This window comes from Asterias amurensis, chromosome 5, assembly GCF_032118995.1.
Source record: "Asterias amurensis chromosome 5, ASM3211899v1".
Classification (NCBI taxonomy): domain Eukaryota; kingdom Metazoa; phylum Echinodermata; class Asteroidea; order Forcipulatida; family Asteriidae; genus Asterias; species Asterias amurensis.
The window spans coordinates 19,695,266-19,720,060 of NC_092652.1; the positions used below are offsets into that span (position 1 = coordinate 19,695,266).

Consider the following 24,795-nt stretch of genomic DNA (forward strand, 5'->3'; position numbering starts at 1 on the left):
TGTTGTTGTCGTTGTCGTTGTCGTTGTCGTTGTCGTTGTCGTTGTCGTTGTCGTTGTCGTTGTCGTTGTCGTTGTCGTTGTCGTTGTCGTTGTCGTTGTCGTTGTCGTTGTCGTTGTCGTTGTCGTTGTCGTTGTCGTTGTCGTTGTCGTTGTCGTTGTCGTTGTCGTTGTCGTTGTCGTTGTCGTTGTCGTTGTCGTTGTCGTTGTCGTTGTCGTTGTCGTTGTCGTTGTCGTTGTCGTTGTCGTTGTCGTTGTCGTTGTCGTTGTCGTTGTCGTTGTTGTTGTTGTTGTTGTTGTTGTTGTTGTTGTTGTTGTTGCGAGATGCAATTGGCCCAAAGTGACAATAAACAAAACACTTTTTTGACGTTCACGTTAAGTGCTCCCGTAACGAGCAGCCTATTGACCAGAAAGTTTACAAGACCAATTCAGATGGGAATAACTAAAAAGAGGCCTACGCTCTAACAGCCCCCCCCCCGAACCCCCCCCCCCCCAAAAAAAAAAATATATATATAAAAAAAAACAGTAGATAAATTAGACTTGTGGCACACAGCATGTTCCGAAAACTCGCTTTACTTATAGTGCTGTAGCAACGCTATGTATCGTGGGACGTGAAAATGTCATTTTTTGACGATGTTTTTAAAAAAGGAAATGCAAGCATTATGAATGTATATTAAGTGTGTGGGGAAAGTTTTGGTAGTGTAGTACCAAAGAAACTTTAGTTATTGGTGGCTAACGGTCAGTTGCACCTATCAGCGCTGATTTGAAAAACGTGTAGCGTTAAATATTAAACCCCTATAAGGCTCACGGGGAGCCTTATAGTTTCTAAAAGTATGCATATGCGTCGGCCAACCCAAAACGAGGTGGGCGCAGCCACTGCCAGTGGTGGCGGACGTGCGAATTAGCTTCATTTTGGGTTATAATTATGACGCCATACATAAATATTAAGAGAGGCGATAACACCCTCACCCACATAACATTTCAAAATATTTGTGTAAAGGATTTTCATCATCTAGCGGGGTGCCGCGCGAAGCGCGACATCCCGCTAGTGACTATTATTTTTGGTTGGAATCCTGTCTGTGCCAGTGTTTGTATAAGTTGTATACACAGACAGTGTACGTCAATTTCTAATGGGTGCCTGCTCCCGCCTTAAAAATCCTCAGAGCATTAACTCCCCCGTCCTGTGTGCTCCGTGCCAAAAATCGAAAGCTCGCTATTGACGGGTAACCTTGTCAAAAGGCTGATAAACCATTACGGCGCCTTGCGCCGCCGGCTACCAGTTAAAGAAGATTAGCAGCCGATTGAGTGCGCACTTTCCGTGACAGTCACAACAAACGGTGAGGGGGGTTGGTAATTATTTTGCAAGTTTTTAACATTATTTTCTGTTTCTATATCTGTTATATTACCTTTGTGATTCAAAGAAGATTAAACTTGCGATGCCGAGGTACTTTGGTTCAGTTGTAGCTAAATTTATAGATAATAATGACGGTAAAAGTATTGTGACAGTTGTTTAGGTCAATTGTGCTGTGGACTGTATAGATTGGTCAACTCGACCAAGAAGTTTGAATCAGGTTCTTTCGATGACGGTTGAATGTTGATACTGTTTTACTATAATTTATAGTATAAATCTGGTTATCAATTCATTGGGATACGTTGATGTTAAATGATCTCAATTTATTGCTACACTCAAGTTTTCATAATTAAAAAATAATCCAATATTGAATTTGAAATATTCAATTCAATCAAATTCAAACAAACCAGTGTAAAATTTATTTTTATGTTAAGCTTAAATTTAATTTGAGATCATTGTAATTCCCCTTCCTGATGAAAAGTGCAGCCTCACATTTTTGTTTAGTCACAATCACATCTGAGGATAAGAAAAGATCACTTTTCGTTAGCAGTATTGAGTAAGCAGGACTTGTTGTTATGATGTATTGTAATGTAACCCTCCACCCGCCATCGGGAGGAGGGTTACATTTACCGGGAATAGAGCAGTACATGCTGTCAAATGCAGAAATATGTACAGTAACATCATAGAGCAAGTAGCCTTGCTCTGTGTGCGAGTAACAAGTTGGATTTGAAGTGCTACTTTTTGGGGGGTAAATGAACCCTCATTGCGAGCTTTTTATAGGCGTCAAGCGACTGGTACTTAGCTGGCCCTTCCTTCCTTCCTTCCTGTGAAGTGCAGCCTCGCATATGTGAGGATAAATGCACTGCGTGTTTGCGCATGCGTCCAAGAAAAATAAGCAGCGTCAAATTAAAAGCAGGCCTGTGGTTTTGAACACATGGAAATAGTCTCTCACTAGAGAGCTATGCCTGCTGCATGCCCTCTCTCCATAGATATGATTGTACACAGGCATGGTTCTGCCCTAAGTGGTCGATGCTGAAATTAACCCGCCTGACAATCAGGATTCACAACAACCACTAGACATGCCGGAAGAATTTCCTGAGTTTTTTTTTGTTTTTTTAATTCCACTTGCAGTTTCCTTTCAAAGTATTTCAATGGAATGTAAAATTTTGTACTAAAACCAGTAAAAAAATTTTGAGTTTTTAATTTTGAGCACTTTTTTTATTTGAGTCTACTTACATGATCTACCACGTAACTGTTGGGTTAACGTTCCTTATGGCGCCACCACTTTTTCACTCATTTTTACAAAAAGGGATATATCAATCACGTAAATTAGATACTATATTATTTTATTTTGAATGAAAAAGTGGTGGCACCATACGGAAACTTTTGCTAACTCCTCTCCAATCCGTTTCCAGGTAAACATTTTTCCACCACTAAAGAAATCCTGGGCAGAACCCAGTCAACTGGGAGATATGCACCTACCGGCTATAGTAGCTGGGTGAAAGTTTAATGTCTTCCATGAACAGCCACATACAAGTCGAGCATAAATAAAAGCTGCAATTATTATTAATAATTTTTTCTTTTCTCTCTCCACTAAAGATGTGAACGGATGCTAACGCTACAACGGAAAAAAAAGGGTTCTTAAAAAGATATCTTTCTAAAGCCACATTGACATGAAACACTATTCACCACTCAGGGTTTGAGACATCAAGTACCTCCTTGAATGGAGGCTAACCATGGATGAGTCAGAGGTCATTGACATCGATGACCTCCTTGGATCAGCTGTTGCTTTGGTAAGTTTGATACATGATTCCTTGTTAAAAAGGGAGAGAATTTTATAATGTTAGACCTCTAAAGCTTTCTGAAGCTAATTCAGGTGACCGGTGCAGAACGCTGGCCACAAGCTCTTTCATGTGAACAAAAGTCTGATTGGCGACATCACACATCTGGCACAATGCTGACCCGCCAAAGCCTGGAGACCATGGCCTCTGTTGTTCTGGTCTTGGCCTTGGTGCCCCTTCAAAAGTTTCTTAAAGCCATTGGACCCTTTCGGTAAACAGTGTTGTCCAAGGCCCACACTTTGTGTACCACAACTTCTATATCACATAACAAACTAATCCTGGACAATATCGACAATTTTTACTGGCGATATATCGTCAGGTAAACATCGCCGATATGACGATATATCATGAAGATTTGTAAAATTAAAGTACCCTTCAGAAGGGGACAACAATGGCTCAATCGCACGCTAAAAACAGTTTTACCGCAAAGACGAAGACAAGACCAACAAAACAAGACTGTTGTGTAGTAAAAAAAAAAATAAATAAAAAAATGGACTGCGTAAATTAGATAAGTTTTATTCAGACCGCTTTGATGAAAATCACTGAATTAACATTACATCCATATTCCATGAAACAGAAAACGTAATATTTTTTGGTTTTACATCACTGGCTCTGAAGCAATTAAATCATATTTGGACCTCAATCGATTGGAGTGTTGCGATCTCTAAAAACCCATGGAGGAAAAACCTGGTGCTGCTATTTTTATTCCAATGCGTTCACAATCATCACTATACACGTGCATGGATATTCACAGTCGATTCGCTTGTGTTGGTCAACTCACCGTCAACACGACCAATGCTTTTTTATAGCTGTATGGCCAAAACAGTTCCAAATGCAGGAAAGCGCCCTCTGTTGTCCATGATTTACAATACAAGCACTGTGAAGAATCAAGACGGCGGCAGCACATAAAGGGTTCAAGAACATTGGCCATGCTTCAGCGCTGCAAAGAGAGACCACCATGTCTAGATATGATGATGTTTACAAGGTATGCGTTCAGCCACGGTTTTCATTCGACGTCGTAAAAGACGGCGTCAGCCCTAACAAATCTTATTTACCTGTGAGATTGTAAGAAATCCGTGGGAAAATACCCGATATTTTGAAAGATATCGTCTATGAAAAAAAAATATCGTTTTCAGACGATATTTCGATAAATTTAAAACCAACATCGATATTGGCGATATTGTTTTTAATATCGTATCGTGACGATATTATCGTCACTTGTCCAGGCCAGGCTTATAACAAACCTGTGAAAATTTAGGCTCAATCGGTAATCGGAGTCGGGAGAAAACAATGGAAAACCCCACCCTTGTTTCCGCGCGTTTAGCCGTGTCATGACATGTGTTAAAAATAAATCCGTAATTCTCGTTAGCGAGAATTTATATTGTTTTGCTGTTTTCTCAGAAAGTAAAGCATTTCATGGACTAATATTTCAAGAGAAGTCTTTCACCATTGCCTTCTGTAACCCCTGTCAGTTATTTGTAAATCTGTGAACTTTTTTTTTTTTTTCTGAGCCGAAAGGGTCCAATGGCTTTAAAGACTTTAACAGATTTTCCAGTGGAAGTGCCCTTTTCAAAGTGAAAATGGCCTTGCCCTCCCAAAAATAAAATTCCAAGCCTGCTCTTAATTGTGAAGTTATTAGTCAGTCGTAGTAATGACAACCATTAGTAAGATTAATTTTTTTAAACAAATCCAACTCTTGTCGGCCCAAGGCAAGGGTTCTTGAAGGAAAATGACAGTATTGTAGCTTTGAGCAAGGCACTTGACCATAATTGCATAGGAATGTAATGCATTCTCCTCTACAGTCCAGGCTCTTGGTGGATTATACCCACGCCTACATCCTTACGGACTGTGGTTGGGTAACCCTGCTGCAGCCCAATGAGTAGCTGTTAACATGCTCCTGGTGGCAAATGATTTGGGTGAACAGCCCAAATTAGTTTCAAGCAAATCCCTAAAAAAATTAACAAATTAAATAGCTAGCCAGACGTCTGTGAGAGAATGTTGACTTATTCCCCAGGTTTTGTAACTGGCATCTTTTTATTACTTGTTTTTTGGGGTTTTTTTTTTCAGGGACAGCAAGAGGCCGAAGAGTATGACTTTGAGAACTTCCCCAATGATAGCGAACCGACACCAACCCCTGAGACATCTATAAAGGAAACCGTTCCTGACTACCCTTCAAGTAACTTATCAGTACAGCAAGGTTCGTATTACATAAAAAGCAGTGTTTTAAAGACCTGCTTGAACAAAAATGTCAAGTCGTGAACTTTGCTGAATTCCACTTAAAATGTTTTCAATGAATAAAGAAATCAAGTCATATGATTATAAATAGGTTTCAATTGTGTAAAAAAAACAATCATTTTGTATGCCCTTGTCCAGAGCTGTTCTGAGAGATTTGGGAAAAGCCCCGTTACGTAATCACTCTCAAAACGTCATAAGTAGATAAAGCCGCTTTGTTGCAGCGTGGATGTATAACAAAGCAAACTCCCACAAATGACGCCAGCGGCATTGTCCTTTGACGCCCGCTATCAGCGACAGAAGTGTTTTTATTTTTTCAAAATACCTTTAGGTAGGGGCCTGATTTTTTAATCGATAATTACGAAAAGTTCAGAGGTGTACTCAAAATTACATTAAAATGATAAACAAGTGCATTAAAAACAAGTAAAAATACAATTTCTGTTGAAAACATTCCGCTCAGGTAGCTGTTTAACCACTTCATATCGATATTTAAAAAAATTCTGTGCCCACCTGCCGTATAAGTCACATTATCCATTATCTAGAGCTTCTTGAGTAATCGATTTACTTGGGAAAACATCATTGTCACAATAACACATGGAGAGGGATTTTACAAAGCAAGTTTTCCCGAACTTTTTGTTACCCTTTGTATGGGGTAAATTGATGTTCTACATGAACCATCCTATTAACCACATTGGCAGTCTTCATGTAGTTCACCAAACCCAAGCTCTGGTGTTGTCAGAAGCAGAGTTGTGGTTCCAATCCCAGTCTTGACACTTGTGCCCTTGAGCAAGGCACTTAACCATAAACTGCTTTGTAAAAAAAAAAAGAGTTGAGTGGGTGCATTCTGCCAGTCTCCTAGTGGATGAATCCCACGCCTACATGTACATACATCCTTGACTGTAAAGAGGGTAACCCTGTTTGCGGTTGATTTCAGTCAATAGCCAAAATCAGTCATGTTTAGGCCCACCTTAAAGGCAGTGTACAATAATATTGGTAGTTACTCAAAAAGGTTATTGGCATAAAACCTTACTTGGTAATGAGTAATGGGGAGCTTTTCGAGAATGAAGTAATTTTGTTTTTTGAGACCTCCAAGAATTAGATTTTGAGGGTCTCGGAAATCAAGCATCTGAAAGCACACTAACTTTGTGTGACCAGAGTGTTTTTTCTTTCATTATTATCAACTTCAACGACCAATTGTGCTCAAATTTTCACAGGTTTGTTATTTCATGCATTATGTTGAGATAAATCAAGGAAGAAAACTGGTCTTTGACAATAACCAATATAAGTGACCAGTGTCTTCAAATTGGCCTTTTTATGTTAGGCAATCTCCAAAAAAGAAAATATATTTTTAATTGGACTAATATTTTGATAGCTCTTTATTCATTTCCCTCATTCAATACTTCTGTGGTATTAAGTGTCCGAATGCTTGCCTGTAAAGGAATATTGTATTTTCAGTTTACTAATTGCAAGTTTGTGTGTTTTTCTTTATGTTGCAGGTGGTTTGAAACAGAACAGTCGCCCTGTCAGGAATGCACAGTCAAAAACGCCCTTGGAGGTGGAGTTAAAGAAGTTGTTTCTTACCTCAAAGTCATCGAAAAGGAAAGTAGAGATCCAAGAACAGAGCCTTGTGATCAATAACAATGTACCTAAACGAGGCGAGCAGAGTTATTCGGACAGCAAAGCATCTCAAAATGAGGCACTTGTTGACGCTCTCGTCCAGGGAGGGTCGACAGACGGGGTTCTGTCAGAAGAGGAGCTCTCCATCGACGTGAACTCAGAAGAACTCCGGCAGTTCATTCTGGAGTTTGAAGCCAGCAACGACAATATTCCACCTAAGAGTTCCTCTCCGGAGGAGGGTCGGAGACCTAAGCAAAGGGTCGTCATTAACCACCACAGATATTCACAAAGTGACGATCAGGACAGTCTGAATTCATCCATCAGCACCACGGAGTCGCGCGATGGCAGCCTTACGTCCAGTCTGGCTTCCAGCGACATCCACCTGTCCCCGGTCCGGACCAAGCAGAAGGTCCCCAGGGGGAAGACTGTACGCTTCCTCATGTCAAACCTGCTTAGAAACAATAAGGCCCCACATCATCACTCCGGTCCCACCTCAGGATCTGACGATGACTCTCGGGACTCCAAAAACCGTCCAACGAAGGAGCGAAACAAAAAGAAAGACAAAGAGGAACGAGATAGAGACCGCATTGCCAACAAACATTCCAAACATTTTAGATCTCAGCAAGTATCGATGTCAACCGGAAAATTCACGACCTCATCAGCAGCCAATGGTCAGGCCAGAAGACCTGGAGACTCGCCCCAGGACGATAAGACGCAATCAAAGGTGCAGTTGTCGACAGCTACCGTTGTGATGCCTGTAAGCCCTGGAGCTAGAGATAATACCCTCCCTAAGCAGCTTATACAAGCTGCCACAAGAGGGGACCTGCAGGTTCTGGTGAGTTTACTCTTTAGATTGCCAGTTTTTAAGAATAGGCCCACCCTTCCTTTAATTTGCTGTGAGGAATAGCAGTGCCTGCTTTTTTTGTTTTATTCCTTAGGCATTTCGTGTCCAAGTGGTCTACTGGCCAAGTTCTAGTGTGGGTTTGATACACGGTCATGAAACCAAGTGCCCTTTAACATGTTAACAGTACACAAATAAAATTTACAGACAAAATAAAATAAAACAACCCCGATCCCCCTCCCTGTGTGACAAAATACCACACGATTTTAAGGTTTTCATATTTAATGTTTCTTTTCTAAAATGTTTTCACATTTGATATAAAGCATTAGAAAATACACATTTTCTTACGAGAAAAGACGTCGGTGATCCATGGTTGATCTAGTACTAAGGATTGCAACGACGGACGGACGTAGCATGTGTGCGTAGATGTATGCGGCTTGGAGGCAGCTGCATGCATATTATGTATTGTACACGTGCGAGTTCATCTGTAATTGCGCCGCTCAATCTCGAGACTGCACAACAGATGTTGATTGAGCGATGTACACCAGCGAGTTGCGCTTCGCCCACGCATTTGTGCAGCCTGGTGACACGTTGAGTCTTGTCACAATGCCTTTATTGCTGGTTCGCGTACATTTTACCAATAAAGGGCGTTTAATCTCACACTATCAGACTATTGCATTGTCCCAAAACGACCTCTAGCTTTCAATGTTTCTTGTATTTTATTGTCGCATGCAAAGTAACAACGACTACATGCGTGAAATCTGCTTTTGTGTTATAAATAAAATACACCATAATGATCGAGGAGCGCTGTCGATTGCGCACATGAAGACAGTCCCAGGAGTGCGGTAGGAGCGCGATCGCACTTCTTCAAAAACGAAGGTCTGTTGACCCCATGAGTACGTACGTGCTCTTGATGACAGTACACCAAATTCATTCAAGTGAAGCCCTCACCTTGAAGTTGCCGTTGGGCTCTGTGTTGTTAGGCTATTTATCACATTCAAAATAACAGAAACAACAAAAATAGATATCGAAAAGTTTAGTTGTTAGAGGTAGATTCAATATCAATCTTTCCCTGAAAGTTAAAAGGAAAAAATAAAAATTTAAGAGATTTTCTATCAGTGGAACTTTTTCTAAGTTTTTGTCACATTTTCATTATTGTAATGCCGCGAAACGTTTCATTTTGTTTTTTAGGTGTTCAAGCCAACAGCCCAGAACACCTCTTATTTTTGTTAGTTTTTTTTTTTTTATTCATACTTCTTCTTCTTCTTCTTCTCTACGTCCCTTGTCCCCTAACAAAAACATCTTTTCAAAATTCGTATGAACTTGAAACTTCACATATAGTTAGATGTTCATTAGGAGAAGAAAAATGTGTAGTTACGTCATGATGACGTCATCCATTCTTGAGTTATGAAAATTCAAAGTTTATTATTTCAAAAATTCATAACTTTTGATCTACGTGAGGGATTCTTACAATCGAAACATCATCGGAATTGTCATTGAAAACTCCGTAAACGCCCCACAGACATAACCCCATTTTGATGTTGTCTTCCGGCTCAAAAGAGAGGTTAAAAAATTCAAAATTCACGTCTAAAGAACAACGTAAATCCCCATTGGTATGTGCATAAACATTGCGCGTAGGCATACACACAACGTGTAGTGTATTAGCGGTTCAGCAGAGTCACGCTCCAGTGATCATCCATAGAGCGCGAAAAAGCTTCATGAAGAATAGTCTTCGTTCTAGGCGGTTAAAACACACATGCCCCTTACAGTCTTTTCTACAGTCGTCAATATGTCCTAAGTTCATATTTCCTAAACTACATAAGCTATTTTGACAATCTATACATCATATGAAAGGGCTTTACGTACTTAACAGAAATTGATATGTTTGTGAACTTTCGTTGACCTTTTGACCTGTTTAAACCGGAAGTGACTGTGAAATGATTTGAAAGGGCGTTGTTTGTTGCCTTTTAGGTTGAAATATACATCCTTTGATGCTTTACCACCACAGCATACATGTCTGGCAAAGGTCTGGTTTAAAACAAATACTACCGATGACGTCACCAAACATACACTTTTACAAGATGACGTAATCATGTTGTTTTGACAATTTTTGCAATTTGAATCATTTATTACAAATCTTGAGAACAAAGCAAGGTGTAATATTTGTTTTTTAATCCAGGTTTTTACTCCCGGAAACCGAACACCTTGAGTTTGTTCACAAACTCTCAATCTCTAGTCTTTAATTTAATGTCAGTAGGTAAACTTAATATGAGAAGCAACAAACAATGTACACAAACTGAAAAGTACACAAACAAAAGTACTTTATTATTAATGGTACAAAAATGTCATATTATTACAAATTATGTAAGACTGATTATTTTCAGCCATAAAAAGACTTTCTTATACGTGCAAGGTATTTTTACAGTTTTGTGTACATAATGTTCGGCCTGATTCTTTGTTCTGGTAAGGGTGTTGCAGTCTTCAGTGAATAGTCAAAGGGCACCTTTATGTGGGAAATTTAAAAATTCTACTGCAACAAATCACATTCAGTGTTTCATTTTTCATAATAATGTTCACTAAATTTACATGTACTGTATGTCTGTCATTCTACAAACAAAATAATAATATGAAAATTCCCTTAAAGGAAAGTTTTTTTCGATAAAAAATAAACCCTTCAAAAGAAACTGTTAAAAACAAGTTGGAGCCAAAGAGCAATTGTATCATGTTATTACAGACAAACCTAGTCCAACTGTCTGAGAAGTGTATGCCAATACTGATTGCCTCTTTTGAATCTACTCTGAGTATAGCTCTTGGATAAAAGTTAAATGTGTCTAAAAAAGACTGTGGCCTATTGGCCCAATTTAACATGCATTTTCATAAGACCCTGTTGCATAATGCAAGTCGTAACCACCAATGGCTACTGTTGGTTTATTAAAAAACAAAATGTCTGGAGGCCGCTCCGTATAAAAAATAAATCGTTTGATTATCCATAAATACAGGAGTTTTTACTGGCGGCAAATGAGGGCCTGTCACAGGTGCGTGACAACCGCGGCAATACGCTGTTACACGCAGTCGCCAGACGGGGCCACGTTGACTGCCTTACTTGGCTGGCCTCTGGGGCCTGTGCAGGGTTGCTTGCCGTGGAGAATGATGACTGTTTTACCGCTGCCGCCCTGGCTGTGAAAGTAAGTCAAAGCTGTGAATAATTTAAATTGCACATTTTTGTATCTTCCGGCAACATTGTTTATTTCATTCTGAATTTGACATTCTGATGTGTGCATATTTAGTAATGAACATGGATAGAACATATAATATGTTATACAATGTTACAATTCTTGTCATTGGTCATTCAGTTAATTAAATACGCTACCTTGTGTTACAAAACTTGCAGCGTTTGCAAGCTAGACAGAAACCTGACCGTAGAAACAATGAGAAATTTTGTGTATTTCTATGTACATGTAAGACTTGTAAAAACAAACTTGAAATCTTTCAACCGTTTGAAGTTTTGATTATTCATCTGCAGGATGACATGATTCAGTACATTGTAAGTTTGGCAAACGACCATCAAGTAACATTTATAAGATACCTTATACATGTACATGTTTGTCTTTGACAAGTTTGAGAAATCATTGTCTCCAAAAGATGACTGAAAAGTATTTGCAAATAGTTCTCCAAAAGATAACTGAATAGTATTTCCAAATAGTTCAACAAAATGTTTGTCAAATTAACATTCACAATTCTTCTCTTCAATTTACATTTTTGTGGTGAGGAGGGGGAGGGGGCGGATGGCGTCTTCTCTATTACATCTGAGACTTTTAAATTTTGTTGACAATCTGTCTTTTGATGTTTTGGATGTTTAATAAATTCATATACAATTTTTATAGCATGGCCAGTTAGCATGTTTGACGTGGATGGTGCAACACTCAGAGGCAAAGTCTGAGCTCCGCTCCCAAGACAACCGCTGGTCCCTCCTTCATCTTGCTGCTAGATTCGGTCAGGAACCCTGCCTTCGTAGGCTGCTTGAGCTTATGCAGATGCAGGATATCTCCCTTGACCAGACTGACCACAGCAACAATAGCCCAAGCCACCTCTCTGCCAAGTATGGCCATCTGCCGTGTCTTCAGGTATGTATGACATCTCAAGGTCAAGGCACTTTTTTTATAGCAGTGGAACCCCTCATGCAAAAGTTTATGTCGACTGCTTAGAATAATAGACCTTTATCATGCTGTCTCCATCTTGGTCTTGTTCCTTGTATCGATTCAATAATAAATGCTTATACTCACTTTGCAAACAGGAACCAGACTATTTTGTTCTTCCAGCCTCAGTTTGGTTACAATGATATCAATGGGAAAAATTCAAGATGGCTGTACCATGGTAAAGGTCCATTAGAAACTTAATGGCAACTTTATATGCCTAAATTATCAAAGGTTCTCGAACGAGAAATGCGTATAAATTTGAAGAAAAAAAATCAATTAAAATAATAAAACAAATATTTGTATGGTTCTTCTTGCTAGATAAATTCTTTGAAGACCACTCTTGATTAATAAACCCCATTTACCAGGAGCTCCATATAAATGCAAAAGCAGTTTTTCGAAATCCATACAATTTGCTCTAAGGACCTTGTACATATGTATTCCTAAGCAGACGATGTGGTGTTCAAATTGTACAAAATAGACAGCATTTGGAAGCATCTCAAAAGTCAGGCATGTACAAGGTGTAAAAAGAACATTCTTGTAAGAATACTTCTCCAACCCAGTGGACCACCAGAACATTCTGCTGAGCTGCTGCATTGTGGTGAACTTAAGGAACAAACCTTTCTGAGTGAAAAAACGCACGTTAGCATTTTGAGGGGGGTGGTAGTTTACACTAAAAATCACTGCCAGTTGGAGAGGAAACAATTTTGTCTTGGTGCCAGTCATCGGAACTATGTGCTGGCTACTGCCCACCATCCTTCAACCATTGGCCCAGCCTGAACATCTGCATCACACTTCCAGGCTTGTGAATTTCGCCAGAGAGTGGCCTTGAGCCAACCTAAACGCATTGACGATCATGTGTGCGGATGTTCGATGATCTTGCATCCATTTCAAAGTCAAATTCTATGAACACGTTAACATATACAACATTATTAATGGATGTTCATGTACCCATGTCATGTAATACATGTACATGTACATGTTCTGTGGTACAGTTACATGTACTATAAAACATGTGTCCGATGAGATCCTGGTACTGTAAAGCCAACTCATTTCCTTATCATTGCAAATATATGGACAGGGGATCATTCTACCTCGTGGTACCCCTTTCCCAACCACTCTCTCACTCACCTACATTGATCACTGACTCCCCTCTATTAACACCCACAGACTCTAGTGGAGTATAACTGCGACGTAACTCTACTCAACAAGAAGAAGCAGTCGCCGTTTAGCCTAGCAACCAGATACCACCATGTCACATGCGCTCAGTTCCTGGTCGTCGTGGAAACCTGCATCAAGCTGTCCAATGAGCTGACGGTCACACAGAGGCAGTTCAGAGAGTAAGTGTGACGAGTCAAGTTTAGAGTATTTATTTATTTTATTTTATTTGCATGTCACCAGACACACAAGTGTCTTCCTACGTGTATTTGATTTCCGATTTTTTTTGCCCTTGGAAATATCAGAAAAATTGTGATTAAATAGCCCGGAAAGTTGTTTAAAGGCAGGGGGCACTAAATAATACTCAAGTATAAAATAAATTACTTGGTAACGAGCATTGGAGAGCTGTTTATAGTATAAACTATCAAACTGGAAAAGTAAGTAGCCAGGGTTTTATATCTGCTAGCCCCGGTCTAGCGGACTACCATCACTTTCGACCCCTTTGCTACATTTACTCTCAAGCCCATTGTGTGTTTTCAACTGGAATAATTTGTTTGATTTTCTTCCTTGATTCTGTTCAGGAGCCAGCAGGAGAAAGAGGCCATGAGCAAGAAACTTAGAGAGGTAAAACTTTGCTTCATATTCAGTTTGTTTTTTTACTAACATGTCAACTTCTGAGAGATTCAACGGCGGTTTTTTTAAATGAAAGGGAAACAAGAAGTAACTATTTGTCAATTTGCCAGTACAAGCATTTGTAAATCTCTTTTGGAAGGAGTGTTTGTTATGAGACAAGCCGTCGGTTTGGTTTCAATGTTCCGAACAGTGCACTTTCCTCATCGCGGGAGAATAATAAGAGTGCACAATTAAATGTTGAGACCATACCACAAACTCTTTTGCTTAGTGCTTACCCTCCCAAAGGCAAGCATCAATTCTTCCTTTTTTTATCAAAATTTAGATTTGTTTGTCCTCGGGAAAAGTATTCAGAATTTGTATGAAACAGCTTGAAAGTATATCAAAATCTGTGCTAAATGTACATGTAGGTCAGCCCTTGTACCCAATCAAATGTTCCTACTTTTTTTACCAATGGCTAAGATCTCTTGTCTGCAAAAGAGATTAACACATGCTTCATGGGTACCCCTCCCACCAAAGCCCGTCTTTCCATTGCTGCTGCTTTGAGTTCAGTTATCACTTGCGGATTTAAGATGCGATCTCATAATTTTGTCCTTAAACGTCCGTTAACCTTTTGCCTTCCTCCATCTCAAACACGATCTCTCTCTCTTTCTCCTAGGCCCTGTCTTGCACAGATGCCCTCGTCCACATGCAGAAGACCGACCTATCCCAGCGTATTGAACAGGTGCGAGGAGAGTATGTTGACCTAACCAATCTACTGGTTCATCAATTAGACCAGATGCATAAGCAGCAGACTCGGACCAATCCTGGCAATCAGCTTCCTGCGTCAACGTCAAGGTTTGTTCTGAAACTCATGCACTGTGATCCAGTGGTTAGACTGCATGACTTGCAATCGCATGATTGTGGGTTCGAATCTCCTTGCTAACTGCTGATTTCACAATGACTAGGTATTGTCGTCGAATAGCTGAATCGCAATTTCTTGATTTGTGAAATTCATAATCATAGACGTTAAACCAATGTTTGTATGAGAGAGATTGGCTGTTGCCAGCTTGGTGTGTGTACATCCCCTTCTGGGAGGTTGCCGAGTTCCCTTGACGAAAAGACCATCTAAACAAACAAAGTGCCTTCCGTCTGGTTGAGTTCAAAAGTTAAATTATCCTTTTCGAAAGCAATCTTTTATCAGTTACTCGCTCATTTTATTCCCTTACTAGTGAGGAGGATGTACTGGTGTACAAGCAGAAAGCCACTCAACTAGAGCAAGCTTGTTCAGATCTACAGGAGCGAGACCAGAGACAGGAGGAGGAGCATGGCAACCAGGACCAGCTACTGGAGATAGAGAGACGATTAAGCCGACTCCAGCCTCTTCCGACCAGTCCAATATGGCCGGCACCGGCCACTGTCCACAACCCTGGCTTAGCTCTGGACTCAATGAGGTATAATGGTTTAATCATTTTTTTGAATGGTACATTGAAGGAGAGTATTTAATGATGTTCTAGATGTATAATGTGCCTTACAGAGCTGCCAACTCTCCCAGAAAGTTCAAAAATTTAAAAAATCACAACATTTTTATTGAATTTGGGTCAACATTTTTATTAAATTTGGGTAAACAATTGAAGACAATTAACCAGTATTTCCTTGTTCTTGTGCTGAACTTCTGCGAAACATTCGCTGCAAAAACAGCCCTGTGACGTCAAAATTCGCTTCAAATTGACTCATTTTGATTGTTTTTTTATTGTTTTGTCCAGGACTCGCCTCAGTGAGGTGAATCATCAGATAGCCACTCTTCACCATGTCAGTCCGAGCCTTGCATCGGACAACCTTGACACTCTCAGCCTGAGCAGCAGCTATGCCTCGTCCATCAGTTCATCATCATCATCATCCCTAATGGCTGCAATGGTACAGTCCTCCCCAGGGCACTCTGCCAAGAAGCGAAGGGTGTCATGGAACGAGGAACTCTCACAAAAGGGGTCTTTGGATCAAGAAGAGATATTTTCAAAGACATGCGTTGCAAACAGTAAAACAACTCAGTTAAATAACTATGAATCAAACCCACCCGACTTGTCCTCGAGAAGTGCTGAATGTCAAAGGTCGAGTCACGTCCCGATGGCCGATAAAAAAAGCAAGGACTTTACAAGCAAATTGTATTCTAAAGAAGTTGGACCTGTGCGTTGTAAAACTTCATTGGGAAACCAGTCTCACTCCAAGACAAACATTCTCCATGTCCAAGCAGAGATTAACCGACAGGAAACTGAACTTGAAACACTGGATAGTCCCACCAGCACAAGCTACGCCAAACCCTCTGCAGAAGACAGGGGCAGGAACTCAACCCCACCTCCATCATATCTTGAGTCCTGCTCCAGACATTTATCAAGCTCTCACAGCTCAGAGTCAATCGTAAATAGGGATGACACTTCTAAGAGGAAAACAGGAGAACCTCCCAGAAATGAAGACAGGAGGAAGATTTCCCTTGAGCATGTCGATCAGAAATCTCCTGCAACGATAACTAACTCATCACCTGGAGAGAAACTTGAAATGCCTGAAGCTTATTTCTTTCCCACGTTTGATAAGCTGTCGACAGGTTTAGACGAGTCAACTTCTCAGCAGCAGTTTGCACCTCAGAAGCACAGGGAGAATCACGCCATGCCAGACTTCATGAGGAAGGTGCAGCGGACAAACCAGTTCGGAGAGCCTGAAGCCGGGAAAGTAATCGTCAAGATAAGCAACAGAGAGGAGTTGGTGCTGCTGCCGCCCGGCACCTCAGGAAGCCTGGGGGACCTCTCAGCATCTCACCACCGCCTGAATTCGAACTCCAGCCTGAGCAGCATCTCCTCAGACTTGCCTTGGTCTGAGAGCGAGACTGATGAGTCTCCCCGTCCAAACAGACAACCAGTGAGGGGTGGAATTCTCTCTAAGAAAACAACTGACGGTTCTAAGAAAACCCAAGAGAAGCATATCAAGTTTGCTCTGGGCGACGTCGACGATAAACCAACCGCGTCGTCTGTGGCGAACCCTGCCGCAGTTAAGCCTCATCCTTCCAAGAGGCGAGATCTGTCCCCGATCTACGAAGCGCCAGATTTATTGAAATCCACTTCAGACGACTCGAAGAAGAGTCAGAATGAAAAGAAAGACGCAGGCATCAAAAGTAATGACAAAACTTTAGCAAACACGCAGAAGAATCGGTCAGAGAAGCTATCGCCTGAAATAAAAACTGATAATGATTGCCAACGCTTAAAAGTTCCTCAGTCTAAGAAACTTGAGGCAACTGATCGAGATGATAAGAGCTCCTTGCGTCGGAGAAACTTTCGTTTATTCAGCTACAGTAGCGATGAGGGGGACCATGAGGGAGAGAGCAGCAAGACGGGAAAAACGCTGTCAGAGTCTGAGCATGAAAACCTGAAATATCCTGCTGGCCTGGTAAGAATGTCATCCGACACTTTCGCTTTTCAAATTCACTTTAAAAAAAAAACAATTAGAATAATCTTCAAGCAAAGTGGAGTCCCCAAGTCTGATTTTTTTATCCATGGCAATAAGAGTGTGATATTAACCAATAATCAAATTGCATTACTTTGTTTTATCACGCAGTTCTAACTCCTTGTATTTGCATTTTTTTATACTGTGCATCAAGTTTGCGTTAAGATAAATTAATAATCACATGCGCTCTTCTGGAAAATGGAAAAACATATCTATAGCGTGTGGAGAGCAGTCAATAGAGGACACTGACGCCTCAGCGACCATAGACTTCAATGAAAATTAGGTTTTAAACTAAAAGAATTCACCAACACCATCTAAACCTCCATAACGGTTTGGACCACAATGGTCATGGGTGTTTGCATTAAAGACACTGGACAAGTTTGGTAATTGTCAAGAACCAGTCTTCCCACTTGGTGTATCTCAAAATAACAAACCTGTGAAAATTTAAACTCAATTGGTCGTCATGTTGCGAGATAATAATTGAAGAAAAAAACGTCCTTGTCACACGAAATTGTGTGCTTTCAGATGCTTGATTTCAGCACTCGGATCCAATTATGAGATGTCGAAATCAAATTCAAATATTTTAATTGGAAAATTACTTCTTTCTCGAGAACTACAGTATGTCACTTCAGAGGGAGCTGTTACTAACAATGTTTTATACTATCAACAGCTCCCACTACTCGTTACTAAGTGAGTTTTTGTGCTAACAATTATTATGAGTAGTTACCATTAGTTTCCAGTACCTTTAAGTGCAGGACTTAAACACAGTCTGTGTGAATGCCGTTGAGTAACTAATTGTACATTGATTTGTTTCCAGACTGACGCACTTAGCCAGGAGTTTAACGGAATCAAAGAGACCCCTATTAACGGAGACATAGACGCAGTGCAGTATAAGTTATGGTAAGAAAATCTTGTTTTATTTAGTAATGTTTGCGATAACGCCATGTAAAAAACTCTTTATGAGTTGTGGAACCAGTGGTGTTACTGCAAACCTTGTGAGATTGTTTCCCCACAATTCAAAGTTTCTAATCCTTCTCGTGTGCATGGTGTTACCACAAACCTGACTAGATTAAAGAAATGTATTCAACGGGTTTCCAGGAATGAAGAAGAACAGTCCTTCAAAAAAATCATCAAATTTGGCCGTTTTTGAGCATTTTAAAACAAAAACGAAGGTCGCGTGATTGTTCTAACCCAAAAGTGGTACAAACAATCACGTGACCTTCCGGGCTAGTTTTACTTCCAGCCGTCTAAAAGTAAGTTACCAAACCAAATTTAAATCTTTTTTTTACAAAATTATTAACGAGTAATTGACGAAAAAGATCATGTATTCAAATTATCGCTACAAAATGTAAATAATTGTGAAAAATCTAGCGTAAGATTCGCATTCAAAGAGTCCGTGTAACGCAAGCTTGTTATATGGCCCCACGGCGTGGAGCAATCGCAACGTAAGCCTCACGATTGATTTGAATCCCTCACGATCTGTAGTCAAACTTGTTTGTGTCTGCTTGGACGGACAGAATGTTAAAAGTACAAAGAAATCTTGCATTTTGATCTACATGTTTTTCTCTAACACTGAGGACACACATGTTCTGTTAAATTATGTCTATTTTAGTTTGCTCTTCCAATAATTTGTTTTGCTCTGGTTTGTAATTTTTTTTGTATATAATATACAAGCACTGTATATTATATTATTATTATAATTATGATACTGTTCCCAGAAGCCCCTTGGAACAAAGACTCCAAGGATTACAGGTGGAAATGCAATCAAATTATTGTACCTTGAATTTTGATCCTCTTTTTTTTCAGATCTTGTCAGCAACAGCTACAGCAATTTGTAATTTTGACCATGTTCTTGAAATTATTCTTTGTAATTGAATTTACATAATGTACATGTACGTGTGTAACTTGATTGAGGATTTTGTTTGAACTGAGACTAAGCACTAAGCCATTGGAATTGTTATATAAAACAGTTCTTGACAAACCATGGCTTTGTTAATATGATGCATTTTCTTCTTTCTATATTCTTGACTTCTACATTTGTATAATATTGTAACTTCTTCTTTCATATAATATAAATTCTACTTTCATATAACTTCTACCTTCACATGTTTTATGTTTCCCTGCATTGTTATACATACAATGCATTTACCAACTTCATGGACCAGTAACCCATCCTTTCATACTGAACATCCTTTATCCTCACCACTTTACTCCTATTTGTTCGTAGCCACCAATTGTTTCTAAAATAGAAACTTTGATTGGTGATAATTTTCCTTAATCCCATTCCCCTTTTTTCTATAACTGGATGTATTTGTTTGTATTTGTTTATGCCTCTGAATAACGTCCGGTTAGGATCAAAAGCTAAGGCTGCTACCCTACTCATTATAAGTTTTACCTTCATTATTATAACTTTTACTTTCATATAGATATACTGTAACTATACTTGTTTATTATAGTTGTACTTGTAGTGAAAAATTGTATTTTCTTGGTGTTTTTAATAATGTATGTTAGAGATTGTATCTACTTTTATTGTATGCTTCTGTAAAATCCACTGGGGAGAAAATAACTTCTACATTTATATTATACTTTAGTGAAATGTCTTGTACTTTCTCTGTGTTTTTTAATGTTTTATATTATAGATTGTTTTTAAGTATTTTGTAATACTTTTAAAATGATTATAATTAGAATGATAATTAGAATTTTGATCCTTGTATATTCTCACTTCTAAACTCGGTGGTTTCTTAATGGAACTTGATCTGTATTTATTTTCAGGTATGAGATGTCAGAGGATGACGAGGACCAGGATGACAACCAGCTGCAGCTTCAATCATCAGGGGGTTTCGAACGTCACATCTGCTACCTATGATACAGGTTATAACCACTCTAGAGGGCTCGTTCTGTGCCATCATTCTGTAGTGCCATCATTCTCCCATAGTGGTGAGATTGCAGGGGGCTTTAAAAGACACATCTGCTAACTATGATACAGGTTATAACCACTTCAGGGTTCATTCTGTGCCATCATCATTCTGCAGCCCCACCAGTGTCCCATAGTGGTGAGATTGCAGGGGGCTTTATAAGACACATCTGCTAACTATGAGACAGGTTATAACCACTTCAGGGTTCATTCTGTGCCATCATCATTCCGCAGCCCCACCAGTGTCCCATAGTGGTGAGATTGCAGGGGGCTTTAAACGACACATCTGCTACCTATGATACATGTAATAACCACTAGAGGGTTGGTTCATTCTGCGCGGCCTTCATTGTTCTGTGCTCTCATTATTTTACAGCCTCATTATTCTTCAGCACCATCATTCTCTCATAGGTATGGGAAGTATGCAGCTGAAAGATCCTAGCCTGACTAGCCCTTTAAATTGAATATAACATCATCATGTTTTGGGAGAAGTTTTTTCAATTCCTTCCACATGTATTCAATTAGCATGCAATCAACAAAAGAAATGGGTCTCGGTTTGGCGAAAAACTAAACAAAAATTGTTTTGTCCACGATTTCTGCTTGTTGACATTGGGTTTGTGGCAGTTGTGGAGATGGAAATGTACATGTACAACAACACTTTTGGCTGTCTTTAAATTAAAGTACTCTCGATTTTGGTGGTCTTGGTTCTGCGAAAACAAAACAAAAATTGCTGTGTTTTGTCTTCTTTTTCTGCTCGTTCATGTTGGTTTCTTGACAGTTGTGGAGATGAAGATGAGCAGCATTATTTTTTGGGTCTTCAAATCTTGGTTGTTTCCGATTTTGATAGAAATCCCGGCGGAACTATTCATGGAAGATTGGTACTCTGTGTCGCACCTTTTGATAATGGAGAGTAAGCTCAGTGTAATTGACCTCTTTTGTTGATCTACAGGCCTTTAAATGTGATATCCTAGAGTCATTTCCTGTAGCAGGAAGCCTATGCAATGGTAGCATATCTACCTTTTTATCTCTATCAACAATGGTCAGAGATACAACAGCACAGCCTTGTTGATTCCAGTATCTATGCAGTATGCAACACGGAAATTAAGGGATGTCTGCTTTTAAGGGATATTAGTATCAGACATGAACAACTTGAGAGGTTAAAAAAAGGGGAACTTTGATTTTTCTCTCTGTAAAAATTCAGCCTGATAGCCTGAAAACCTGTGAAAGCCTGCACCATGCCATATGAGGTCAGCCCTTGAAATCAATCAAATACCCAAACATGATTGGTGCTTTTTTGGTTGCTTTTTCTTTAGATAGGAACTGTACTTGTAGGGTTTCCCACAATATTTTCATTAAGAAGGATTAAAGAAAAGGGATTAGGAAACAAAAAGGGGAAATCCCACAATGTCGCTGTACTAAATAATATGGTTGTTCTTCATTTTGTTTCCGTCGCCCAGGGCGAAAGATGCAAGGTTTATGATGTGTGTGTATTGAAAACAGAGTATGGGATTGAGTTGTAACATCCAAGAAGTCATGTATAATTGACAAAAAAAATTCTACCTTTTTCTCTCCATGTTTTTGAGCTTAGTTGAACCTTGTTTCCAACAAAAGAAGACAGATTATTTTCAAGCTTGAAAAAAAATCTTCACTGGTCACGCGATGTTCTCGCTGGTCCTTGAACACAGCGTTTCAAAACGATCATTCTGAACAAACATAGATGCCTGTATGAAACAAGTTACTTGTTTGGTGTTTATTCTTTCACCAATGAATGTACATTTCACTCTCGCTGTACCAGTAACCTTGCATACAAACAAAACAGATAAGAACTAGAGATAATACTGTTGTCTGGAAAAGTCCCCTGCTCCAGAATTGCAAATTCTATTTCCAAGACTGTGGAATGACTTCATGTATGTGGTATACATGTATAATATTTATATTATTTGGTTTGTGGTAACACCATGTGTGTATCTACTTGCTGGGTAGATTATGTTCTTTTGGGAACTTGTCTTGCTTTATATTCGGAGTGATTTTTTTCGGAATTCGGGAGACTTCTTAGTTCTGAAAAGAACTGTACTGCTTTTTAACTACTAGGTAGTGGGCGGAAGGTTAGGAAATCGGCCGGACCTACTACTTTAGCTTTTTATTGTGGATCGACTTCTCGTTATTAACTTCAGTACATTTTGGTCTCAACGTGCCACATAAATATTGATACCTCACCATGCAATGCCTCTACTATTATACTTATTAGGACGATCCCAAAGATTTTGCAACATTCCTTTAAAACTGTTTCTGTAATAATATGTTTTGATTCTATTTCTGTTTTTGAACGATCAGTGTTTCACTTTTGCTTTTTTATGGTAATCGCTGCTTTTCTATTGTCATTGTTTTATGAATCATTTCAATCAAGTTATTCCTTTTTGGTTCAGAAAATCCAAAAGCTTCCAACTATAGGTATTTCGCTGTAATCAAGACTGCTGCGTAATACAGTCAAAGATGGCGGTTTTATATAATGCCATCTTTATTTTGATGCATTGTTGTTTATGTATTTGGAAAGATAGTCTTGAATCCATCAGTTGTTTAATACAAAAATTGCAAACCTTGACACCACCAGATGTTTGTATCCATGTATTCAGAAAACAAATGCTGACATCCTTCAGATGTCATAAAATTATTTTGGAAACAAATGTTAACATATCATGACACCACCAGATATTTTTTTTATCCATGTATTCAGAAAGATAATCTGAAATCCTTCAGTTTTTTTACAAATCATGGAAGAAGAAAAAACTGTTTGCAAACCAGGACACCACCAGATTTGTGTATCCAGGGAATGTATTCATCCAAGTTTTGTATGGGGTTTATTTTGTCCAGGAACTGCGGACATAATACAGTCAAAAATTGATCCTTTTTATATATTTTTTTATATGCAAGGTTTATTTGCATAAGTATTTTGAAGTCTGTTTTATATAAATATATTGAAATTATTTTTATTCAGTACAAATTTCTGACGCCAAAGCGAGAATGAAAAAAAAACAAATAATGGTATGGTTTTACTGCTTTGACAATCAGTGCTTTTAATGTGAACGATGAGACTGGGAACTAGACATAAAACATGGCGCTTCTGCATCTAGAGAGTGTATGTACATGAAGAGGTAGCCTAGGTCTCAGCCCAGAAAAAAATAAGTAGATTTTCAACACATTTCTAAGCATAATTTTTTTTTACCCACTTTTGTCACATGTGTAACCTAAAACCTGTTTTTAATTTCTTGTGTATTTTTGAATGCTACGAACCATATGAACAGGTGTCAATATGAAAGACGTGTGTGTGTACAACATTATGTGTTAAAACTATAAAACGATTGTTTACAGTAAATGTAAATGTTGTCCATACATTTAATCTGCAACCTGCACCCACCACATGAAAGTGCCAATAACTGTTTTCAGTTCTAACTGAAACAGTATCTACGTGTGTGGACGCAATAAGAGGAAGAAAACCCACCCCCTTCTTGATCGCCGCTCCAATGTTTTTGCTCTCATAGGTCGCCAAAAATTACCATGCTCCAATTTGATAGAGCTGTTTAACCACAAAAATAGCTAAGCACAATAAAAGCATGCTTACCATATAAAGTGTACCACAGCCAGACTACCATGTCACATGTACAATGTTGTGACAGCCTTCCTGCTAATTTCTGCTAAGCAGGCAATTGTTAAGCAATATTGTTTGCTAAAGCAGCTGTATGAACATGCAGTTAGGCACATGGGGCAATAATTTTGCTGCTTTGCTTAAGCAGAACACACTGCTTAAAAACGTCATACTAAGCAAAAATTAGCAGATACCAGTCACAGCTTGTACATGAGAAATGCCACTTTGGCTTGTAAACATAGTTTGGTAAGCATAGTTATGCTTAGCAACTTGTTGTGCTTAAACAGCTCTATGAAACTGTGCACTGTTGTTGGGGCGTCCTTGCCCTCATTGCTCATCATTCTGATTCAACTTATAACCACGCAAGACATAATTATTCCCAACGATAACATTCACAACAGCTGCAAGTACATCATTCTATACAATCATTCTCAACGCCAGTTTGTGTATTTTTAATTGTAAATTCATCTGTCCATTTAAACTATAAATTATGTAAATCAGCTTGTACTATATTATTATATATCAACCAAAACTCTTTTTATACAAAAAAAAGTATATATTTTATAAGTGAGTGGTTATTGTTCACATTATAAGACTTAAAAAATGTATAAGCTTTCAGAAATATATTTTGTACATAAAATGTTAGTTTAATTGGATGTGTGGGTTGGAGCCCATGTTTCACAAAGCTGCTTAAAAAACCGCTAAGCATAACAAAAGTATGCTTACCAGAGTAAGGGTACCAGCCAAATTACCTTGTGACAAGTACATTTGGGTTGGCTGGTATGCTGCCTATTTCTGCTTAGCAGAAAAAAAATTCAGCAATATTTTCTGCTTAAGCAGCTCTGTGAAATTGGGCCCTGTTTAGTAAAGAAAAGCTTGAAACAGCATAATGTGTTTAATAAACGGACAG

The 24,795-nt window shown here is 39.0% G+C and overlaps 1 protein-coding gene across 1 annotated transcript; it reads left to right on the forward strand.

The window, feature by feature from the left end:
• The first annotated feature begins 1,289 nt into the window (after window positions 1-1,289).
• On the forward strand, window positions 1,290-24,759 carry LOC139936987 (uncharacterized). The gene is made up of 13 exons (XM_071931888.1): window positions 1,290-1,334; window positions 2,948-3,141; window positions 5,257-5,386; window positions 6,918-7,873; window positions 10,879-11,064; window positions 11,764-12,003; window positions 13,243-13,412; window positions 13,812-13,854; window positions 14,519-14,697; window positions 15,072-15,293; window positions 15,606-17,274; window positions 18,149-18,231; window positions 20,104-24,759. Exons 2-13 carry the CDS (start codon window positions 3,085-3,087, stop codon window positions 20,195-20,197), a joined length of 4,029 nt encoding a protein of 1,342 aa, XP_071787989.1. The 5' UTR covers window positions 1,290-1,334; window positions 2,948-3,084; the 3' UTR covers window positions 20,198-24,759.
• The last annotated feature ends 36 nt before the right edge of the window (window positions 24,760-24,795 follow it).

Coding starts and splice junctions, on each gene's coding strand:
- LOC139936987 (XM_071931888.1), top strand. CDS start 3,085: ATGGATGAGTCAGAGGTCATTGACATCGATGACCTCCTTGGATCAGCT. Junction 12,004..13,242: donor GCCATCTGCCGTGTCTTCAG/GTATGTATGACA, acceptor TAACACCCACAG/ACTCTAGTGGAGTATAACTG. Junction 13,855..14,518: donor TGAGCAAGAAACTTAGAGAG/GTAAAACTTTGC, acceptor TCTTTCTCCTAG/GCCCTGTCTTGCACAGATGC.